Genomic DNA, 21945 nt, shown 5'->3' with positions numbered 1-21945 from the left:
AACACCCCTGTGTTAAATGAATCACTGAAGTTGTTACGTTAGTGTTATGGTTGTTAAGTGAATCTGTCTTCCCCACTGACTTTGCTTGTAAGAAGATCACAAAAGGTGATCACATGACCCCATGACACTACCACCTTTATAAATATGAGTCAGTTGCCAAGCATTTAAATTTTGATCACGTCACTATGGGGATGCTGCAAGGGTCACATGAAAAAATGATCATGTCACTTTTTTAGCGCCATTGTAACTTTGAATGGTCACTAAATGAAGTGTTGTAAATCAAGCACTACCTGTAATAAACAGAGTCAGCAATCATGGCATTGATAATTCCCTTTAAGCCTTAGCATTTCTGAGTATATATCAAAGATTTGTGATGTTCTATCATGAAATCCCAAGATTCTTAATAGATAATAAATCCTGTTGAACTTGATTAAATTCATTTGTGAGTCAAGAGAATGCTGACTTTGCCTCAATCAGCACATGTCCTTCCTAAAGTAAACACTATCCAAGGCAATAAGCAACATTATACTTCAGTTTAGCAAATAAATAAAAGAAAAAAGAAATGTTCAGGAAAATAGTAACTATTCTCAGCAATTCCACTGATTGCATTTTTAGAACTAGTTTTCAAAATTACCTCAAAACCTTAATACAGCTATGCTTTAATGAAATTTAGGACCTTTGGGATACAGCGGTACTTAAATTATAATCTGTAATCCAATATTTGCAACATTCCTTTAGTAAGTTTCAGTGAAAATAGCCGTCATGTATTTAGTGGTGTCTGATCAAAAAACATCATAATGCATGTATGTGTCTACAAACATCTAAGCAAACAACTTTATTAAAAGCTGAAGAACCACTTGGAGTGCGTGAAAATATAAAATGTACATGGCCATATAAATAGTGAAATATTATTTAAATATACATTTTTATAATTTTATCATCCTTCACTATGATAGTTTTATTTGCACACATTCATTTTGTTCAGATTTCCAAGCAGATGGATTGCAACTTTAAATCCAGTTCCCGTGGTGTAGTTTCTATTGCCTAAGTCAGTGATGGCACGGGTGCCAAAGGTGGCACGCAGAGCCATTTGTCAGGGCACGCGAGGTGCTGCCCTGTCAGCTGGCCAGCGCGCATGCGCACGCTGGCCAGCTGGGCTCACCCTTTTTTAAAGCCATTTTTCACCCTCCCCAGGCTCCAGAGGCTTTATAGGAGCCTGGGGAGGGCAAAAGAGCCTCCCCCACCTCCCCGGAGCTTCCCTGACGCCTTTGGAGCGCTCAAAACGACCCTCTGAGCTCGGAGGATCGTTTTGAGCACTCTGAAGGCTTCAGGGACCATCCGGACGGTTCCTGAAACCTTTGGAGTGCTCAAAACGATCCTCCGAGTACGGAGGGTCATTTTGAGTGCTCCGGAGGCTTCAGGGACCGCCCAGAGGCTTCCCTGACGCCTCCAGAGGGTGTCCGGAGGAGCGGGGGAAGCTGCTTTCGCATTGTGCATGTCCAAAGCCATGAAAGAAGCATCAGTGCAGGTTTGTGTTTGCACAATTCCTAAAATCTGACTAAACTGGCTCTTAGAAAAAAAATTTAAAATGCTTTTGCTTGAAAAGCAAGTATTATCTTCAGCCATGGTTGAAAGAATAATTGTAGTATTATAAACAAAAATTTAAAAGAGAGAGCCACCCTAACATTAATGCTTGTTTTAAATTATTGGCTAGTTGCATCCTTTCTAGAAAAACCCAAGGGACAATCAGCATTCTTAGCATAATTATGTGGTTCAGCATTACTTCAACTGGAAAAGACCTGAGCAAAACCTTTCTTTTGCCTTTAGTTTTGTGCTTGGGAGTTCAGGTTATATAAAAATAACTACCCCATAATTGTAGTGTAGAGTGACAGATATCTAAACGAGCCTGTACTACCTTGTTATTCTGAATTTATAGTGACTCTCAAATCACATATTGTAAGTGTCATTCGTAATTCATAGAGTCTGAAAAGTTGCACAACATGTAATACTTGCTTTTTAGAATAAATTCTCCTTAAGCTTTTTCTATTTGCAGTTTAGAGTTATCACCTTTTAGCTTTCTTCTTTTTCCTTTTCTCCTCTTGCTGATTTGTAATCAAATTGCAGTAAATGAACAAATGGAACAATATTTTTTTAAAAAACAATAATAGTAATAATGCTTTTCACACAGCATGAATTCAAAGGAAATACGTACTTTGGGATCTTACTATTTAATAACTGTAGGCAAAGTTATTGTTACCCTGAAATATAAATTCTATCCACACAGGAGTATTTGCAATCAAAATCAAATTCTTAAAGAAAAAAATTCCAGAAAAACCAATAACAAGAGTTAAATGAAACAGGAAACTGATCTAGGGAAGATGCAATAAAAATAATTCTGTTGTTTCAAACTGCATTAAAACAGTACAGCAAGTTGATAAATGTTGCAGTTATTGACAATAGGGACTGGGAATTTACAGCCATAAATCAAATCTCATTTCTCATTATCAAACAGGAAAAGATATTTAGGCAAACTTTTGTTACATCCATTGGAATGACCAATAGCCTCCTAAAAGGCTACTTATGAAAGGGTCACTTTTAGCATTATTGCTAACTTCTTTTAAAAATATCTATGAGTGCCCCACATGGAATAATGTGTATAGTTCTAGTCACTATAGATAACTTACTATGGAATTGGAAATCTTTAGGAAGAAAGAAACCAGAATTATCAAGGAAAAGTTACAAGTGCCTGGACATTTTAATTTAAAGAACAGATAAAAGTGTAATATATAGGTAAACCTCATGATTGGTCACATAGCAACCATTTGAAGTTACAAAGGCCACACAAAGGGTATATATGACTCTGTTTCAAAGTTATGGCAACTGCAGACCCCATGGTCATTCATTCTTACAACTGACCACAGGATGCTGCAATCACACTCCTGTCCACTCTCTCCTCAAGTCTCCTGCTTCCCACCCCACCTCCAGCAACAATCATGTACTCTGCCCCTCAATGTCTCTGGGCCATTAGGCATCATCTCAGAAGCGAGTGCCATTTTCCGAGCACTCTAATCAGCCTCTAAAATTGACTTCCATCTCACTGGTGGCTTGCCTTACTATGGCAACCCTTAACCAGGGTTGATCTAACAGCAAACCTATGTTATTATGCTATTCCGGTGGGATTGTTCAGATATTTAGAGGTAAAAGGTGAACCAAATATGAGTATATATTTCTTAAACCTGAAATTAAAAGTGCTGCGACCGATGCAATATTTAATTAGAGAAGTGCTATTTTTAAAATATGTATAAGATCAAACATTGTCCACCTCAATGTGTTTATGTTTAATAACAGAAAAGCTAGACTTGAACTAAACTCCTGCTAACTAATCTTCTTAAACATTAATCTTAATCCTACTACTACTTATCTCAAATTTCCAAGGTAGGAAATGTTAATATATTAATAAGAATAATAACCTTGAATGAAGAATGCATTCTGTTGGACATGTGCTCCGTGTGAGTGAACAACATCCAGCAAAGACCATAATCAATTGGATACCACCAGAGATTCAGAGACAAAGAGGAAGGCCAAAGAATACCTGGTGCCAAACATTACAGGAAGACCTGAAAAACATCAATCTTAAATGGAAGGATGTGGAGACTGTAGCGGCAGACATAAATAAAGAAATGAATAAATCAATCCTTGGGAAGCACTCAAGAGGTGAATAAAAATTCCAAATCCAGTCTAAACATACGGCTCATTGTGGGACAAACCATAATAATAGTAATAGTAATAATAATAATAGTAATAATAATAATAATAATAATAATAATAATAATATTCGCCAAATCCGGCGAATCAACTGGCCGCTGTGATACAATCGTATAGTAGTAGTAGTAGTAGTAGTAGTAATAATAATAATAATAATAATAATAATAATAATAATAATAATAATAATAATATCATCCAAAATCCAGTGTCAATAATTTCTAAACACTAAAATGCTGTAAATAAATTCAATTAGTCCTTGTAGCTATAAAGAATGACTATTCTGGAAATGCTTAAAGTATCTTTTCATTACCTGCAGAAACTATTCAGTACTACAATATGTACAGAGGAGGAAACTTTACTTTCTCTATTTTAATCATTTAAAATGTACTTTACTTGATGATCTGTTGATGTTTCTTGAAATGCCAAGCTAAAACAAATCTTTAAAACATGAAGATCAAATTGGAAAGTTAATAATATTTGAAGACAGCAGTGACTTCATTCCTTGTTTTATTTCTACACCATCTTCTTATTCCATCATGAAAATCATTCATTAATTAACTCGCCAGCATTTACAGACAGGAATTCATATTTAATTTCAAAGTGCAACATGGAATTTATCATCAGGCTTCCCCCCACCCTCTCTCTTTCAATCTTAATCCCTTCACTTTTGTAGGAAAGAAGGAAGGGTTATGGTTTTGTAATGCTGTGATTGGTGGGATCCACCTTAAATTCATAATGTGGCTCATTTACGGATCTATATCCTTTAGTTAAAGGTGAATATTGCAAACTGATTAAGAAGAGACTTTCATGCATGCTTTTCCCCCCCTTTCCATCATCTTTAAATGGTCTTCTATAGCTGATGGACATCTATGGTCCTACAGCTATTGTTGAACTATATAATACTGACCATTATATTTCAGCATTGGCCATAACTGAGCATTAGCTATACTGGTTGAAGTTAATGAAACTCAGGATCAGCTAAAACACCTCAACCCTGCATTATATTTAGAAAGTGAATCTTGTTACCCATTTCAGTGATGCATTACTTATGACCACGTGCCCCTGGCACTGAGTTTATGTTTGTTATCTTGTTTCTGCAGAATGTAATTGTAACCGTTTGGGCTCAGTCCATGATCGCTGTAATGAAAAAGGAATTTGTGAGTGTAAGCAGGGAACAACAGGGCCTAAGTGTGATAAGTGTCTGCGGGGATATAACTGGCACAACCAGGGTTGTCAATGTAAGTAATTGCCCTACTTCTGCCCCCCCCCCTCATCCCTTGCTGCCTGTGCTTCCCTGTGCCAGCATGCTCAGCCCCCAAGGCCAGACTATTTTTTTAAAAAAGAGCGAGCTTTCCAAATGTATCCTGCCTGAATCTGAAGTCTAATGAGAGCATTCCAACAAAGGCAATAAATTGGCTATGCAATCCATTTGTTTCAATATGCTGTGCAAGTGCCCCTTTTCTTTCTTTCTGCTAATGCTTGGAGCACTGTTGAACTGGAAATAGCACGTGTTGGTGTCTTGCCAGCTCTAGTCAATGGAACTATGATGAGCTATACTTCTTGTGCCCTGCTTCCAAATGCATACCAGAAACATAAACACGATATACTAATATGCATGTGCAATTTCTCTTTTTGCATTTACCTTTTCCTAGATACTGGAAATTGGAAGTCATGAATTAATCTATTTCTCTCACTTAAGCCCTTAGTTTGGGTGTAGTTCTGTTTACTATCTGCTTCTCTTCCCCCCTATGAATCTGACAGTGTTCAAATTGCTTCAGGTAATATAGAGTTATTGCTTCCAAAAGTGCCTAATGAAACAAGGGGAACCCACGTTGATGTTGTCTTGTCCAACCTCCCAACCGTAGTTACTAAGTCTTCATCAGATTCAGGGCAAAGTTTGACTACAGTTTGAAAGCAATGTCTGAAGCAGGTTTTTGTAAAACTGCTCCAGGGCTTACTTAATTATATCGACCTGAAGCTGATTCTGGGAAATGCTAGGAAGGAAAAAGAGAAATTTTAGTGAAAAGAAGAATGGGAAGGGTAGAAAGGAATATGTAAGCTATTCCCAAGTTATAACTATGGTTAACTGTGTGGGAAGTAATAAAAATGCACTGTACAAATTTCGGATGACCATTCATGTGTTGATGCCAGTGTTTTTACATTACAACACAGTCAAGGGGGGGCACCACACACACACACACACACACACACACATCAGCAGGCTATTTGAGAAATAGAAGGAAAAATGGAGTTTCGGGTAGGTAAAATTCAACTGTATATCCAGTTAGAATACATCAATTCCATAAGTTCACAATGGAAGTTGTCTTGGCTAAATTACAAATAAACATTTTGTTAAGATAACATTAAGGTTGGCTCATCATAGTGAGTTATCAGAAAAACGTTGCAATTTGATGTGCTTTTTATCTGATGTTCTGCATGTTGTATGCTAATATATTTTCATTTCTATTTTACTTGTGCTCTTTCTTCATACTTAATGGCTACTCATTAGTTCTGTTGTGTAGTTATCATTTGAATCTTCCTCATCTTCTAGGAGATATTCAACTCTTTTCTTCATGTTCATCTCTTTGGATGCATCTTAGATCTGCAACAATGACTAAAGGCAGTTGCAATGCCAAATGTAGGACTGATGAGCAAGTCATCCTCCAAAAGAGGGTGCAGGCAAATTTAATCTGTCTTGAATGCAAAGGTTGCATAATGGTTGGAATCAGTAAGAAGAAGTAAGAGTTGATGTCATTTAAGACTAGGAATATATGATTTAAAGCAGGAAGTAACCAAATGAAAACTTAGCTCTACCATAATTCAATAGGTGATTTTAGATAAAAACTCAGACTCTTCCATTGACAGTTTCTAAAATAACAATAAGATATTATGCACAATTATTCATGAACAACTTTTGGGTAATCTTATAATGATTTGCTTGTGCAGAAATGTAAATCAATGAATGAATTCTTAGGAAAACAAGTATGATTTCTGAATTGATATGGATGCTTCTAAAACTACAGGTAATCCTTGATTTATGATCATTATTGGGATCAGAACTTCTTTGCTAAGTGAGGTGGTCATTAAATGAATCACAGTTTATGACCTCGTTTGTTGTGATCATTAAGCAAATCATCATAATTGTTAATCATAATCCAGCTTTCCCCATTGACTTTGCTTGTCAGAAGCCAGCTGGGTATGTTGCAAATGGTGATCATATAACCTTGGGATGCCACAACCATCCTAAATACATGTTGATTGCCAAGCACCTAAATTTTGATCACATGATAGGATCACTGCAACAGTCGTAAGTGCAAGTATCTGTCACTTCTAGGAATCCCATTGTAACTTTGAATAGTTGCTAAACAAATGATCATAAGTCAAGGCCTACCCCCCTATGTACTTCCCAGACTATTCTACTCTGAAAGCATCTGTTCTAGCATGCTGAGAGTTGATATGTCTTTTTGCACAGATGGAAATGTGTATTTTAATCTGGACCCCTGAAATGATTACCAATTTATTTAATAATATTTATTGTAAAGTATAAAGCTGTTTACTGCTGACTTTGAACTTTTTAACGTGAACAAAATTGCACTTGTATTCTCAATTGTTCAGGAAGGTTACTGCAAAATCCCCATTCCCTCCCGATCAGCTGGGACTCAGGAAGCAGAGAATAGATAGGAGCAGGGCCAGTCACAGGTGGTATTTATTGGTTCTCCAAACTACTCAAAATTTCCACTAACGGTTCTCTAGAACTGGTCAGAACCTGTTGAATGCCACCTCTGTAGTAGACACTGAAATAAATTATTTTAATATAATACATATTATAAACAGTGGCAGATAGCATCACAAGCACCAAAAAAAACTAGTTGGGTTGATATTTGGGTGTCTGCAGGTGTATAGAGTACTCCCATTCTTAAAACATGGAAATATCACATATTTGTTACTAAGCAGAGACTTTCTAATTCACAGATTAGTAAGCACGTCAAACAATGCAGCATCTGCAAGATATAGTCCTGTTTCCTAGTATCATATTACTTAGTCCTGGATTTATCTGGATAATAAACTCTTTTTCATGTTCAGCTTTATCTATTTCTGAGGGAAATTTATTATGCAATTGCAGAAATTATTAGACCAGCCCAGCAATAACATCTCTTTAATGTGAGATAAAGATTCCCAGAAGAAATCTTCCCTCAGGACTGAAAAGCAGACCCTTGATCCTGATCCCAGTGGTGGCCAAAGCGAAACCATTATTTATTTATTTAAAACATTAATCTAGCCACTCATCTTATAACCAGCCCTGGCCAATTTGCGATCCCAATCAATTATCCAGCATCAGTTAATGCAGTTGTTTAGGGGGGGGGGGTTGTAATAAAAAACACCAGCTCTTCTTGTAAAGAATGTGCATCCCAGAAGTGAGATATGGAACATTTATTTAAATGGCATTTGTTACTATTTGGAGTGATTTTCTTTGGAATTGTTGGTATGGAAAATTTTTGTATTTTGGTGCTTGTCTTTTTTAAAGGAGAAATTATTTTTGGTTTTCTTGCAAAAATCTTTATGTTTTGTTTGTTTACTGGGATCTTTTTATGCCTTCTAAATGGGGCTTTGCTTACAACTAAGAGTTGAGACAAGGAATCTTAAGGTTTATATGTGTTGATTACTGTTAATATTCTGGAGTTCAGTTTGGACTTTTTGCTGATAATTGGGCAAGGAGATGTTACTTACTTGATTTACCATTAGAATTGAGTTATGGGATGAGGAGTTTTATATTTGTTAATTAAGGGGAGGTGACATGATTATGAACTTGGCATGATGAGAAAATCCATTTCTTAAATGGGAGTTTACCTTTTTGCTTTCGTGCAGTTTTGTTTCTTTTGTATGATCTTTGCATTATCTTTTTTTAAAATCTTAATAGAATTATTATTAAAAGAAAAATGTTTTTCCCAACTTCAGATGCAAGATCTCCCAGAAGCTTATAAGACATTTCTACCAAAATATAACAATTTTAAAACTAAAGCAGTAATTTAGGAAACAACATGTACTACCTAGGCAAGCATATCATTTAGAAGCAAACGTCACCTGAGTTTTGCTTTATTTAGGGTAGAGAGTTATATCAAGAAAATGTATCTTTGCCATCATCATCATCATATTTCAGTAGAGAATCAATAAGTGTAGACAATAAATCTATACGTTTACAGGACAGAGGGGAACGTGGTTACATACCTTGACTCCTTAACAAAATCATTAATTCACTTGAACATTTTAGATTTAGATACTTTAAATGTCTTGGTTCTGTCTTCTGTCAAATGATCTTTCAGAGAAGACCCAGTTTTTGGGATGATTTTCCCAAGAAGCTCTTCAATTAGAATTGCTTCATATATGCTTGTCCACACAGTGGCATTATTTAGAAGCAGTCTAGATACTCTAAGCTCATGATCAGAACTATTCCATTACTACAGGGGAACTTGGCTGTGGGCCCCAATGACTTCCCCAGGCTTGTCGACCAATTTCTGTATGTATAAAAGTCTCCTGCTAAGGAACAAGTAGATGCTGCTGTGTTTCCAAATTAGGAAACCGGGATGGATCTGCTGTTGCAAGGAGAAGGCTTTCTGTCAGAGCACAAAACAACAACTTCAGAAACATGTAGTAATTCAAGAGTTATCTGGTGTGTTGCTGCATCACAAAAATGAAACCAAACATTGGTTTCTGTCTAGTTTGCTGCCTTGATAAATTGTACTATGTATTGTACTATGTATTGCACTGCCAGATTTCAGTTCAGTTTAGTTGACTAACATTTTTTTTCCACTTACACAAAATTGGCGAGGTGGCGCAGTGGTTAGAGTGCAGTACTGCAGGCTACTTCAGCTGACTGCTAGCTGCAGTTTGGCAGTTCAAATCTCACCAGCTCAAGGTTGATTCAGCCTTCCATCCTTCTGAGGTGGGTATAATGAGGACCCAGATTGTTGGGGGCAATATGCTGACTCTGTAAACCGCTTAGAGAGGGTTGTAAAAGCACTATGAAGCAATATATAAGACTACTGTAAGTGCTATTTCTATTATCTTGCTGATTCTTAGCTGTAATAATATTTTCCCCTTCTGACACCCTTAGTAAACAGCAGCTTCCCCGCCTTGGAAAGATTCAGATTTTTCTTTCTATTTTAATTTGATGTTAGTATTACTAATCACAAATGTATCTCCTTTGCTACACTTAGAGCGAGACTTCACACAGGCTATTAATTATTTCTCCAAAGTGACATTTCAAGGCAAATGAAGAACCAGAGAATGTTTTTCACTTGGTATTACAGATTGACAGTGAAAATCATCAGGCTTCATCCGCTTGAAAGCTTCATCTGGAGGGAATTTGTAGAAGATTTCAGATTAATTTGAAACTATTAACATAATACTATTAAAGGATTCCAGTTAGTAGCACTTAAAAACACCACAATTGTACATACTCTGCATTCACTTTTTAAGTGAAAATGGTATTTCATTTTTACTACACATTATGCGAAGGAATTAAGAGTTTGTTACGTTCCATTTAATTATAAGAGCAGAGTAATAGCTTCCCATATTAAAAACCCATATTAAAATCTGGAAAGCATGACCACTAACCTCTGAAGAGCACTCTGAAATCAGGAATAGTTGGACTCCTGAAACATTCCCACAAAATGCAATTTTAAATACAAATAGTCTTTGACTTACGACCATAATTGACCCCAAAATTTCTGTTCCTAAGTGAAAAATTTGTTAAGTGAGTTTTGCCTCATTTTACAACTTTTTTTGCCACATTTGTTTAGTGAATCACTGCAGTTGTCAAATTAGTAACCCCACTGTTAAGTGATTCTGGCTTCCACATTGACTTTGCTTACCAGAAGATCACAAAAGGTGACCACATGACCCTAGGATCCTGCAATCGTCATAAATATGAACCCCATGTCAAGCATCCAAATGTAAATCACGTGACCATGTGGGTTCCTGCTGCAATGGTCATAAGTGTGAAAAATGGTCATAGAAAGTCACTTTTTTCCAGTGCTGTTGCAACTTCCAACAGTCACTAAAAGAACTGTCAAGGATTTCCTGTAAATGTTTAATTGTTTAAAAAAAACCTTGTGCAGGTATGAGACCCAATCCCTACTTCTAGATAACTAAACTTTGCTCTCTTAAGATCGCATGACCTGACCTCAAGATCACCAAGTTGCAAAGTCATTAAAGCTCTTCCAACTTCATTGGAATCTGTATGTATATAACAGAGTACTTTGACATCCAAGAAAGCTCATTCTTGATAGGCCGAGGTTCACTAATACTTTTTTTCTCCAAGGTTATATCAAATGCTATTTGGTTCTAAATCAGTATTCCAAGCATTCTCAGGGAGTAAATTGTCTTCCCAAAGTTTCCTCATGAGCTCTCTATGACACATCTGTTCTGACCAAGGCTTCCCAAGAGCATGAAGCAAACTCCTGGTCCCGACAAAAAATGCTTTTATTAATTTACTGAATTCTATTCATTCAAATACAGCAAAGTCTTTCAAGGGAGGATTTACAGTTACAGACTTTATCTGGTGTAGAGAGCTGCCAGGCCGATATCTGCAAAACTTGGCAAGGGGTCTCGGAGAGTCATGAGCCAATTAAGCAAACTAATTGTCTCCTGCAAACTCCACTCTCCTTTTGCTCCTCTTTCATTTCCTCTGGGAGGAAGTCGTTCATTGTCCACTTGTGGCCTTACTCCCAAGTCAACCCCTGTTCTTTAGCTGTTCTCTTCATCTGACAACTTTGCACATGTGCACACTGGGAACAGGCTCCAGCTGTTCATCTGACTCACTGATATCTGACTCTGAAGGCAGCTGAAAACTGGCATATGGCTCTGGCCCTCTCTCTGCCTCCAACACAGAGCACTCATCAGAGCCTTCCCCAGATTCTAAGAGTGGCCTATGTTCCTCCCCAACCTCCTAATTGTCTGAATTTGTGACCAGCTCCACTGGCCACTGGCGGGCCACAACAACAACCTCTTATTCTCCTCTTACTTTGGTTTATTAGACCTTTGAATTCTAGCCTGGAACAGATGAAGGAGCTGTCTGTGATAGTGAGGGAAATTGTTGTAGGCACCTTCACAATGACCCCTGCCCCCCTTTTGTTTGCAGGTGTGACATATAGGTCCAGTTGAAAGTTTCTCCTAGTCCTGATCTTCATAGCTAGCTCTCCGATAGCTTTTAATATGTGAAGAAAAAATAAATTGTCAAGAGAAGTGCAAAGTCATGGCTGGCGGGAGTTGAGAAAATGCTCAAAAAAGGAAGAAGCTTAAAGAACAAAAGACTGTATACAAAGTGATGTACAAGTAGTCTTTGTTCACTTTTATGACATTCATGGGTCTGGAAAGCAAGGGAAAATTGAAGTAAGAATTTAAACATAGTTGCAGTTTTCACTTAGTGACCACTTTGCTTAACAATAAAATTGTGCTACCTAATGAGGATTATCTATATGAAAATGGTGGAAGAAAGGATGGGCTGTAAGGATAGAATTATGTGGAGAGATATGGTGAATACAATAATGTAAACTAAATATTCTTCCATCTTCTTCCTATCTTTTTGGGGGTTTTAGTTTTTTTTCCCTTTATACTGTACTGCTTATCCTTTTTCTGCATTTGGTTATCCTAAACCTGATGGATGTTCAGTGGAAATTCATCCCTGTAGTTATTAGTTCAGTTCTCTTATACATTTTGTTGGCCTCAAAAACTATAGACTGGTACTGTATGTAGTGTATATACATGGTGCAAATAAACATGAAGATGTTAATTATACACTGTTAAAATCTTTTTATGTACATGTTGAAAAGGAAATGGGGAGGAATAGAGAACTTTATAGGAAATAAACATAGTAAACATGATGGTTCATTAAAGTACCCAGCTCATTTGAATAATAATCCTTAAAACAATGTTACGAGTTTGTTTGATAGAAGTTATTTTCCAGTTGATCTCTTTGTAAATAATAGCAACCTTAATTTATTTGGCTAAGAATCAAATTAATGAAGCAGTTTTTATGATGTAGAAAATTGCATTTTTATTAGCCCATTGTAACCCAAGTCAACAGGAACATAACTACCCAAGATGTTGTTCTAAGATCTGGCAGCTGAATTATCTACTATGATTGTGCCTAAAAGTTCCACTTGAGAGTTGGTCAAGTGATATTACATTTTCAAATGAAGACAGACTTAATGGAAGTTATTATGTGATGGCCTAATGCAGTTTGACTACAGAATACGCCCCTTAGGCTGGTTCAATAAGTTGACTCTAGCATAGGAGGAATGCATGTCTGAGCCAGTGAAGCAGTACTATAGACCTTAAGTGAATTATAAAGACCAGTTTTCTACAATGTCATCTGTCAACTTTATTGCACTAAGTTCAATCATGATAGTATGCCATGAGTGAGGTAATGGCTTATACCATACTGAAATACAATAACCGAGATCATTGCAGTAAAGGCAGGGTGGTTTTTTTTAGATATATCCAGGCATAGATTAGGAATAAACATAGATTTATTTGTGTCCTTCTCATGTCCACTTTAGATGACACCATATTCTGCTGCAGGATAAGTCATTCTTCAACTCTCAGTAGGGTAATCTCAGTTTATTGAACTGAGGAATATACTTTCCTGCCTGAGACCTTGAAATACACTATCAGATTAGGCTAGATTTTGCTTATTTAAAAATATTTTTATACAGATTGGTGATGTGGGCACCTTGTGTCCTTGATACTATATCCCAATAACAAATACGTTGGGGTTTGAATCAGACATCTATAGTTTTTGAGGTGAGCTTGATCAACAGCCCAAGTTTCATACTAAGTACCCAACTCTTCCTTCAGATGTTAAAAGAAATAAGTATTGTGATTATCAAGAAAAATGGGCCATCCAGGCCTGATATTGAATTACTCATTTTTGCTTTATTGAAGTTATTTATTTTTGACTGCTGCTCTTCTGAACTTCTATGAAGCTTTGTGTTGTGCCATGTCTTGTTCTCTTCCCTCAGTATGTTGGGGAACAATCTTGGAGGTAAGCAAACTAATAATTGTGATAAGTCACCGTACTTGCATTTTCCGTGCAACATAGAGACCAGAGGTGGTATTCGGCTAGTTCTGACCTGTTCTGGTGAACCGGTAGTGGAAATTTTGAGTAGTTCAGAGAACTGACAAATACCACCTCTGGCTGACCTCACCTCCATCTATTCGCTGCCTCCTTAGTCCCAGATGATCAGCTGGGTCTTCTTTTGTTGCCCTGCACAGGAGAACGGAGCTGGAAAGCAGGTTGGTGGGGTGGAGTGGGAATGGAGATTTTGCAGTATCCTTCCCTGGTGTGGGGAGGGAATGGTGATTTTGCAGTATCCTTCCCCTGCCATGCCCACCAAGTCATGCCCACAGAACCAGTAGTAAAACATTTTGAATCTCACCACTGAGAGAGACAGTTTCTTTTCTTTAAATATTTTTTACCCTCAATGAGTCTTGAATACATATAAAATCACAAGTTAGAAGCCATTACATATATTAAGCCATTGTAAAGAATTAATAAACAAATTATGTTACCCTTTTGAAAGATTGCTGGACAATATACAACCATAGCATGCTCTTGTCATGAGGAATACAACTGCTTCTGCAATCTAGAAAATATAAGTGTGCAATTTTGAATTCATGCATAGCATAAGCTTCTAAATTATTGAAACCGTCTATCTCATGGAATGTTCAAATATTCAAGATTTACTATATAATATATATGTATACTTCTTTTCTGAACATTTCCCCCCCAATACTTTGTGCCAGTTTTGGGGGACTGCCGCATGAATGCACTCATAATTTTCTAATACTATTTTCTTCCAAGGTAGTTCTACATTAATGATTTCCAGAACTGTAAGTTTCACAGTAGCTATGCTGGGTATAAGTTTATAGGAATTATCTGGAGACTGAATACCACTATTTTAGAGTTTTGATAGACCTACACAAAACTGTATTCAGCATGAGAATGTTCACAAATATACAGTAAAATTGCACTATATGCAATGTTTTCTCCACTAAAAAAATACTTTGGTGACTCCCAAGGGTGATTAACATATTACAAAATAGATACTCAAAGGCACCTTTGTTTATCAACTTTATCAATGATACCTGGGAATAACTGGCAGTTTATAGCATTAGTGTAGTAAGAATTTCATGAAAAAAATAAACAAGAAGCCTCAGTTTTTTGGTTTGTAATATTTAAATAGGTAATACTTGATAACTTACTAATAAATATTTAAATGCAGGCTATAGCTGAATCAGCAACAGAATACACCTGTATCAGCAACAGCTTGGAATAAAAATGTAAAATGAGTTTACGAAGAAATAGAGTCTTCTTTTTTGCACATGAAATAAAACATACTGCTTGATAGCAATTGCCATTTTAATCTGTGTTTGACTGCAGATCAACTGTAGAGAAAGCTTATCATGTCATTAATGGAAATGAATTATTCATTGATCATTTGAGCACATGCAACCAGGCCCAAAGCTACTGTAGAATGACAGGTGAGAATGTTCTTTGAAAATCTTTCCCTGCCCACTGAAAACATTCTTTACCTATAAACTGAGCTTGAATTCATTAGTTCACTCATTAGCTTAGGACAGATGACAAAAATATAATGGCATGTATGAATCCAGAACCATGACTGGCAAATAAATTAATGTACAAGAATATTAAATAAAAGTAGGATGTTTAAATTAAATTATTATGAGAAAATTCAGCAGGAGAATTTTAAAGCGGCACAGGAGAGAGATAAAGGGGACTTTGATTTTCTTTCTCTGGAAAATATTTGATTTTTTTCTTTGAATTTGGCCATGCTTATTGTGATTCAGCAAAGCAAATGTTCTTTTAATATGGTATTTACATTTAATGCCAGTTTTTTTTAATCACTGTACTGCTTGATAAGGACTGGGGTAGGCAGAATGGTAAAAAAATAAAAATGAAATGAATTAGAGCAAGGATGACCATAGAGTCCTCTTTATGGCCACCCTTGGACTTCTGCTCCTCAATACTATTTAGAGTCTTGATGGGGAAGGAGTTAATAACAGCAAAATAAATCTTGCAAAAGAATTTTACGTTATTTGTCTTAAAGAAATAGAATCTCAAATGTGATTATTTCTTCCCTCAACCAAAACTGGAAGGAAGCAAATGCAAGAGTTGGACTAGTGAACAAATTCCCCATTTGTCCACCAAGGGTTGAAAATTCCAACTGCAACCCATTTGGAGATTTTGCATGGACACCCATCGATTTGATTCCATGCTTCAAAAAAGGCCAGGGCCAGAACATAAATTAATATTATTGTATTTTTCAGAGTATAAGACGCACCTTTTCCCCCCTAAAAGAGGGTGAAAATTTGGGTGCGTCGTACACACAGAATGTAGCCCCACCCACTCACCGGCCCCAACCCTTTGGCCTCTGCCTTCCAGCAATTTACCTCTTTGCAACAAATGGGACTTGCGGAGATATAGCAATCCCAGCAGCCTCGGGAGAAATTGAAAGTGAAACTTGCTGTTTGCTCCATGTGGCAAATTGCTGGGAGGCAGATTTTTTTTTTCTTGTACTAATCAGGCTGTTTTCTGCAAGGCGGTAAGTCAACAACTATAAATGCCTATAGAATGTTCAAATTATTAGACTTATTTTTAAAAAATAAGTTTAATTATTTATTTTTAATAAATAATATTATTATTCTAGACAACAAAATGAAGAAGCTTTTTAAAATAAATGCTTGATCTAAAGAGGCCCCATGCTATTGTTTTAAAAAGTGCTATACTTTTAAATAGCAGAGAATAACTATACTTCCAGAAAGCACATCAATTTTAACAGCATCTGTACAAGTATAGTCTGAAATATAACACTACAAACAGTGTATATTGTCTGTACTGTTTCTTACAAGGAGGCAAATTGCTGGGAGGCAGTTGTTTTCCTCCCCAAAATCTAGGTGTGCCTTATACTTCGGATCATCTTATACTCTGAAAAATACGGCAATTGAGTTTAATAACTGCTGATTGCGGTTATTTGACTGTAAAATGAAGCATCCTCCTTCTAAAATGAATGAAGTTCACATCTGCATCTCCACACACAAACCTTTCTCAGGCAGAAACAGAGGCATCTTCTCCTTTTCACACTGGAGAGCGAAGGGGAGTGTCAGAGTTTGTTGCAGCAATCACATCTAAAAACACACACACACAGGTAACTGATTCAGCAGGATTCATTAACTTCTCTTTGTATATAATATAACAACTGAAGTAAATATACAATACCAAAAGCAGGTTTTCCAGAGTGGTAGTAAATACAAAGAAACACAGGCAGAGAGAGAGAACGGTTCAGAGCAGCAGACTAGTTTAGAGCTCAGCACAGACTCAGAGCTTTAGCACAGAACAGTTGAACTAAGCCACGCCTAGGCTCCTTGCTGTCTCCTTGTTGCTCACACAGCAAATACTGTTTCAGTTTCCAAACACCCTCATTGGCTCACCCAGATGCCATGTCTCTTCATTGGCTGAGCTTGTTACCATGTCTCTGCTAAGTCATGAACGCTCATACACTGACAGGGAGGAAGAGGAGATGAAAGGGGGTTGGAGAAACTGAGATGGAGATAGGGAGAATGAAAAAACATGGCTGGAAGGGAAAGAAAGGATGACTGCTTGCATTGAAACAGGAAAGAGCAAGAAGCTGTTGTCTTTGTTGCTACTTCACTAAGAATGAAGAGACAAAAACTGTATGTCAAGGCCAGGGACCAAAGATGATGATCTCCATTGATGTACTCCAACCATATTTTTCTAATTCCTTCATTTCAATAAGGCAGACATATCTTCTTCCTTTAAAACATGTCTGTTTCTATTCTGAAACTATGAAATGTTCTCCCCTTTCATTCTTTCTCTCTTTCACAACATATATACTTCAAAGAAAATCATTGGAGAGAGTGGGGAAAAAATATCTTCTACTCAATTAAATATGATGTCTGAAATACACTTGTGCTTTCCCATAGCTCCTGTTGAAGAAAAACAAAATCATGCAAGGGAACACGGGCATGTTTAATTTGAATTTCTGGTAAAAGTAGTCCAAAGTGTAATATGTTAAGAGGTGCATTCAAAATAAACCATGCATCTTACATTTCAGCAATTGGAAACATTGAAGCTGAGGGAGAAATTAATGTGAAAGTTACTGTCAAGGCAACCTTAACACGGGTCTGTTTAGAAATCAGTGAATTGCAATCTGGATCTCTTTACTATCTTCTCTCAGGATTATTTCAATACCTAGAGGAATATTGTTGCCAAGATGCAAGAAAAAATAAGGTTGCAAACTTATTATCATTTTACATTTAAATCCTATGAGCTCCGTGTCTTATCACTCTATAAAAATATTGAAGATTTGGCTGCATGAATATAAAAACAGACTGGGTTTTTTTGAGCATCAGATGCTAACAGTTCCAGATATAAGTACAAACTAGCAATTTCGTCCTTCTACCCCCAGTTGGGATAACGAACACAGATCTCCAGTTGGTATCGCATTATCATATATACAAAATGATGCATAGATTTTGATATGAAGAGCAGGTTGAGAGCAGAAATACACACACTCCATTCTCATTAAAAGAAATCTGCCAGCAGGCGATGATTCAGCAGGGTGTTCTGTTAATTAGATGTTGCACTGTAGTAAGTTTGGCAGATAATCCAGTTTAGTATCTCAAAATGAACTTTTCTTTTACTCTTTAAAGATGCTTCTGCCAAAACTTTAGGTATGCAGAGGGGGGAGAGGTTTAAAAAGCTGGTCTCTGTTAAAAGAAGACAGTTTGACTGTGTTGTCTCTAAGAAATAAGATTGGATTTAAGAGAATAAGAGGGTTGTTTGAAAGATTGATAGGCAATTGATAGGCCCATTTCATTAAGTCCAACAAGCACACTTTTTATGTGGTTCACTCCATATGAGTTACATTGAATTCAGTGCAATTTATCTAGGAATAGACTATTGTCTAGGAGTAGAATCCAGGACCATTCTATTATTCGACTAAAACAGACTATCATCCATCCAACTGCAAACACTTTTATTATATACTTTTCCATCGTTTGACTTTTGGACCCAGAAAACTGCCAAGGTATTTTTTTCCCCAAATATCAAGCACGATAGCCAACTTTATAACTTTATAAAATCAAATTGCATCCTCTTAATATTCTTACTGAAGAGTTGACTTAGGAGTTGACATCTTATTCCTTACATGCTGTTGCACAGAATAACTCATATTGTGTTACACATACAGGTAATTACTGTATAGCAGAAGCTGAGTTGCAGGTTTATTTCTGACTTGGCTATTGCAACCATTCTTATCTTCCTTCTTGTATGCCCTTTCACCCTAAATGGAACCTACTAGATACATTGCATTTTTGCTGCCACTTGCTGGTCAATTGCATTTTTACTGACTAGGTAGCTCTAGCCCAGGGGTCAGCAACCTGCGCTCCAGAGCCACATGTGGCTCTTTCATCCCTCTGCTGCAGCTCCCTGTCACCAGTCGGCTCCACAATTGATAGAGCTTTTGGTTAGGACAGGTAGAAGAAAAAGAACACCACACTAGGAGGAAACACTATGATGGGAGAACCGGACTTCCAATCAGCTTCAGAATTGAATGGGGGGAGGCTTCCAGTTGTGGCTCTTTGAGTGTTTAAGATTGCCAACCACTGTCCTAGCCAAAGCAGCAATCCAGTAGGCCCTCCAAAAAAAAACCTCCAGATTTGTTTTGGGAAGACTGCTGCGATAATACAATTTCTCATAATAATCTCTGTGGATCTGTGGCATATATGTTACTAGATACTGCTACCAGCCTGGGAAAGACTACCTCCCTTCTCCTATAATGTGGTTTCTGTTTCATTCATCAATTAAAAAAGCAAAAAAAATATAGATGATTAGCCCAAATTAACAAATGGTATTCATTCTTCCATTAATATTAAATGTTATTTGGGATACAGCAACACATCATGGGACATTCATGTTGCCAATCCTAGATGGAATTCCTATTATATCTCTCATTTCAATCTATTAGCTATTCCTATGAGAAGTTTGATGTTGCAGGCTGTTAAAAGTGAAGCAAGTTTCCTCATAAATTTATTTAAGATTTTATGTTTATCAAATGATTACCATCGAATGGTTCAACTAATTCCACAAACCTAACAATTTATAGCCACAGCATAAATCTTTCCACCTCGTTGGGAAAGCCATTAAGGATGTATTTCATTATTTGTTATATTTTATTATTTATTGCTTTTAATTATTCAGTTTAGCTGTTTATTTGTTGATTCATCTATTACTTATATGTCTAATGTGACCACCTCTGATTTTTAGTTCAGTTTAAACCAAAAAAATGAAATGTCAAATGCTGGTGTTTTATCAGACTTAACCAAAAGTTTTGAAAGTATTTGCTTTAGACATTCACATATACCTTGGTACTCAACTGCTTTGAAACTCATTGAACTTGGTACTGTACACATATGACATGAAATTTTTGTCCTGGTATTCATAGTTCGTTTAGTACTAAATGCACAAGCTAGAACCTGTTGGTCTCAGCTGCCTTGTGACTCACTACATTATTCCTTATGGGGAAAAATTGTGTGGTACTCATCCTTTTAGATACTCATTGTGTCTCTCAGAACCAATTAATGATGAGTACCCGGGTGCCACTGTATACTAGAAGTACTAAAGAAACAGGTTTGGAGTTCTTCTGATGCTGTAATCGTCACATTCTGCAAAACAATAATTAAAGACATCTATAGAGAAAAGCTGATATTTTCGTTTATTTAAATGGGAGAGCTTGTCTGCTCAGTACACATTTGCTAGACTTCAAGATTTCCATGATTAAGTCCTTTCCTAAGCTGTGCAGGTCAGTGACACCATAATACATATTATCACAGTCATTGTTCAGCATCTTTAATAGGAATCACACGCAAGGAAGCACACATACTGACCCCAATGTATTTAGCAGCTTATTATAAATTATGTAAAGGGAAGCATATGTTAGTATCTATGGAAGTTCTTATTTTTATAGAAAGTGGAAACAAGTGGAAAACTTGAAACATTGTACAAGTAATACTTAACAGTTTATTTAGTGACCATTCAAAGTTGCAACAGCACCGAAAAAAGCGACTTATGACCATTTTTCACACTTACGAACCATTGCAGCAGTCACGTGATCAAAATCCACATGCTTGGCAACTGACTCATAACAGTTGCAGTGTCCTGGAGTCATGTGATCACTTTTTGCAACCTTCTGGCAAGCAAGGTCAACAGGGAAGCCAGATTCACTTAACAACTGCAGTGATTCACGTAACAACTGCGGCAAGAAAGTTGTAAGATGTGGCAAAACTCACTTAACGAATGTCTCTCTAAGCCACATAAATTGTGGGCTCAATTGTAGTTGTACAATCGAGGATTACCTGTATATTCCTTTATTCATTTGTAAAAGTTTATTTTATTTATTTATTTATGAAATTGGTATAGCTTCCCATCTCATCAAATGCAAATGCAGGTCCCAGCTGATGGTATCCTCACCATGCATTCTCTATCGGGTCTAATCGGGCGGGCCGAAATAACCGGGGAGGGGTAGTCCCTCCGATAGTCATGCCATGAGGGGCTTTAAAGGCTGAAACCAGCACTTTGAATTTGACCCATAAGCCAATGCAGTTTAGGGAGCATTAGGAACATACCTACTAGGAGAGGTGGTATTCAGCAAGTTCGGACCAGTAGCAGAAATCATGGGTGGGGCTGCCCCGACTCTATGCTGTCCTATTTAGCACGTTTTCGAAGCCAGGCACATACGCAGAAGTGGTATGTGTGCACCTGCGAAGCGAGCGTCCGTGCACGGGGCAAACCGGTGGTAACAAAATATAAAACCCATTGCTGCCTACCTGTCCTCACTGCATCATTCTGCAGCAGCTGAATTTTCTGGACATTTTTCAAGTGCGGTCCATGTTAATGTTAATTTACATGTTAATCTATGACATGAATTAAGAACTGTTGGACAGATCTGGGCCTTGAGAGCTCTCTTTCCATGGTTTAAATCTAAGCAGTTCAATAAAAGAATTTTAGAGTAGCACAATTATACTTCTACATTGCTCTATTACAAGTTCATTGCATTTAATTTCCCGTTTTTATACCAG

The 21945-nt window shown here is 36.9% G+C and overlaps 1 protein-coding gene across 6 annotated transcripts in view; it reads left to right on the top strand.

Annotated features, from left to right (window-relative positions):
- NTNG1 (netrin G1) overlaps positions 1-21945 on the top strand; it is a 292209-nt gene that overhangs the window by 254645 nt on the left and 15619 nt on the right. For 3 of the 6 annotated variants that reach the window (XM_081949289.1, XM_081949292.1, XM_081949290.1), the window contains one exon: positions 4866-5003. The exons of the other annotated variants lie outside the window; for them this stretch is intronic. In XM_081949289.1, coding sequence (XP_081805415.1) covers positions 4866-5003 — 138 coding nt within the window. The remainder of the gene's footprint in view (positions 1-4865; positions 5004-21945) is intronic. 6 annotated transcript variants of the gene reach the window in all.

Source organism: Natrix helvetica, assembly GCF_964273705.1.
Source record: "Natrix helvetica genome assembly, chromosome: 3".
NCBI lineage: Eukaryota > Metazoa > Chordata > Lepidosauria > Squamata > Natricidae > Natrix > Natrix helvetica.
The sequence above is the reverse complement of the archived record's forward strand: the minus strand, read 5'-3'. Positions and strand labels throughout refer to the sequence as shown.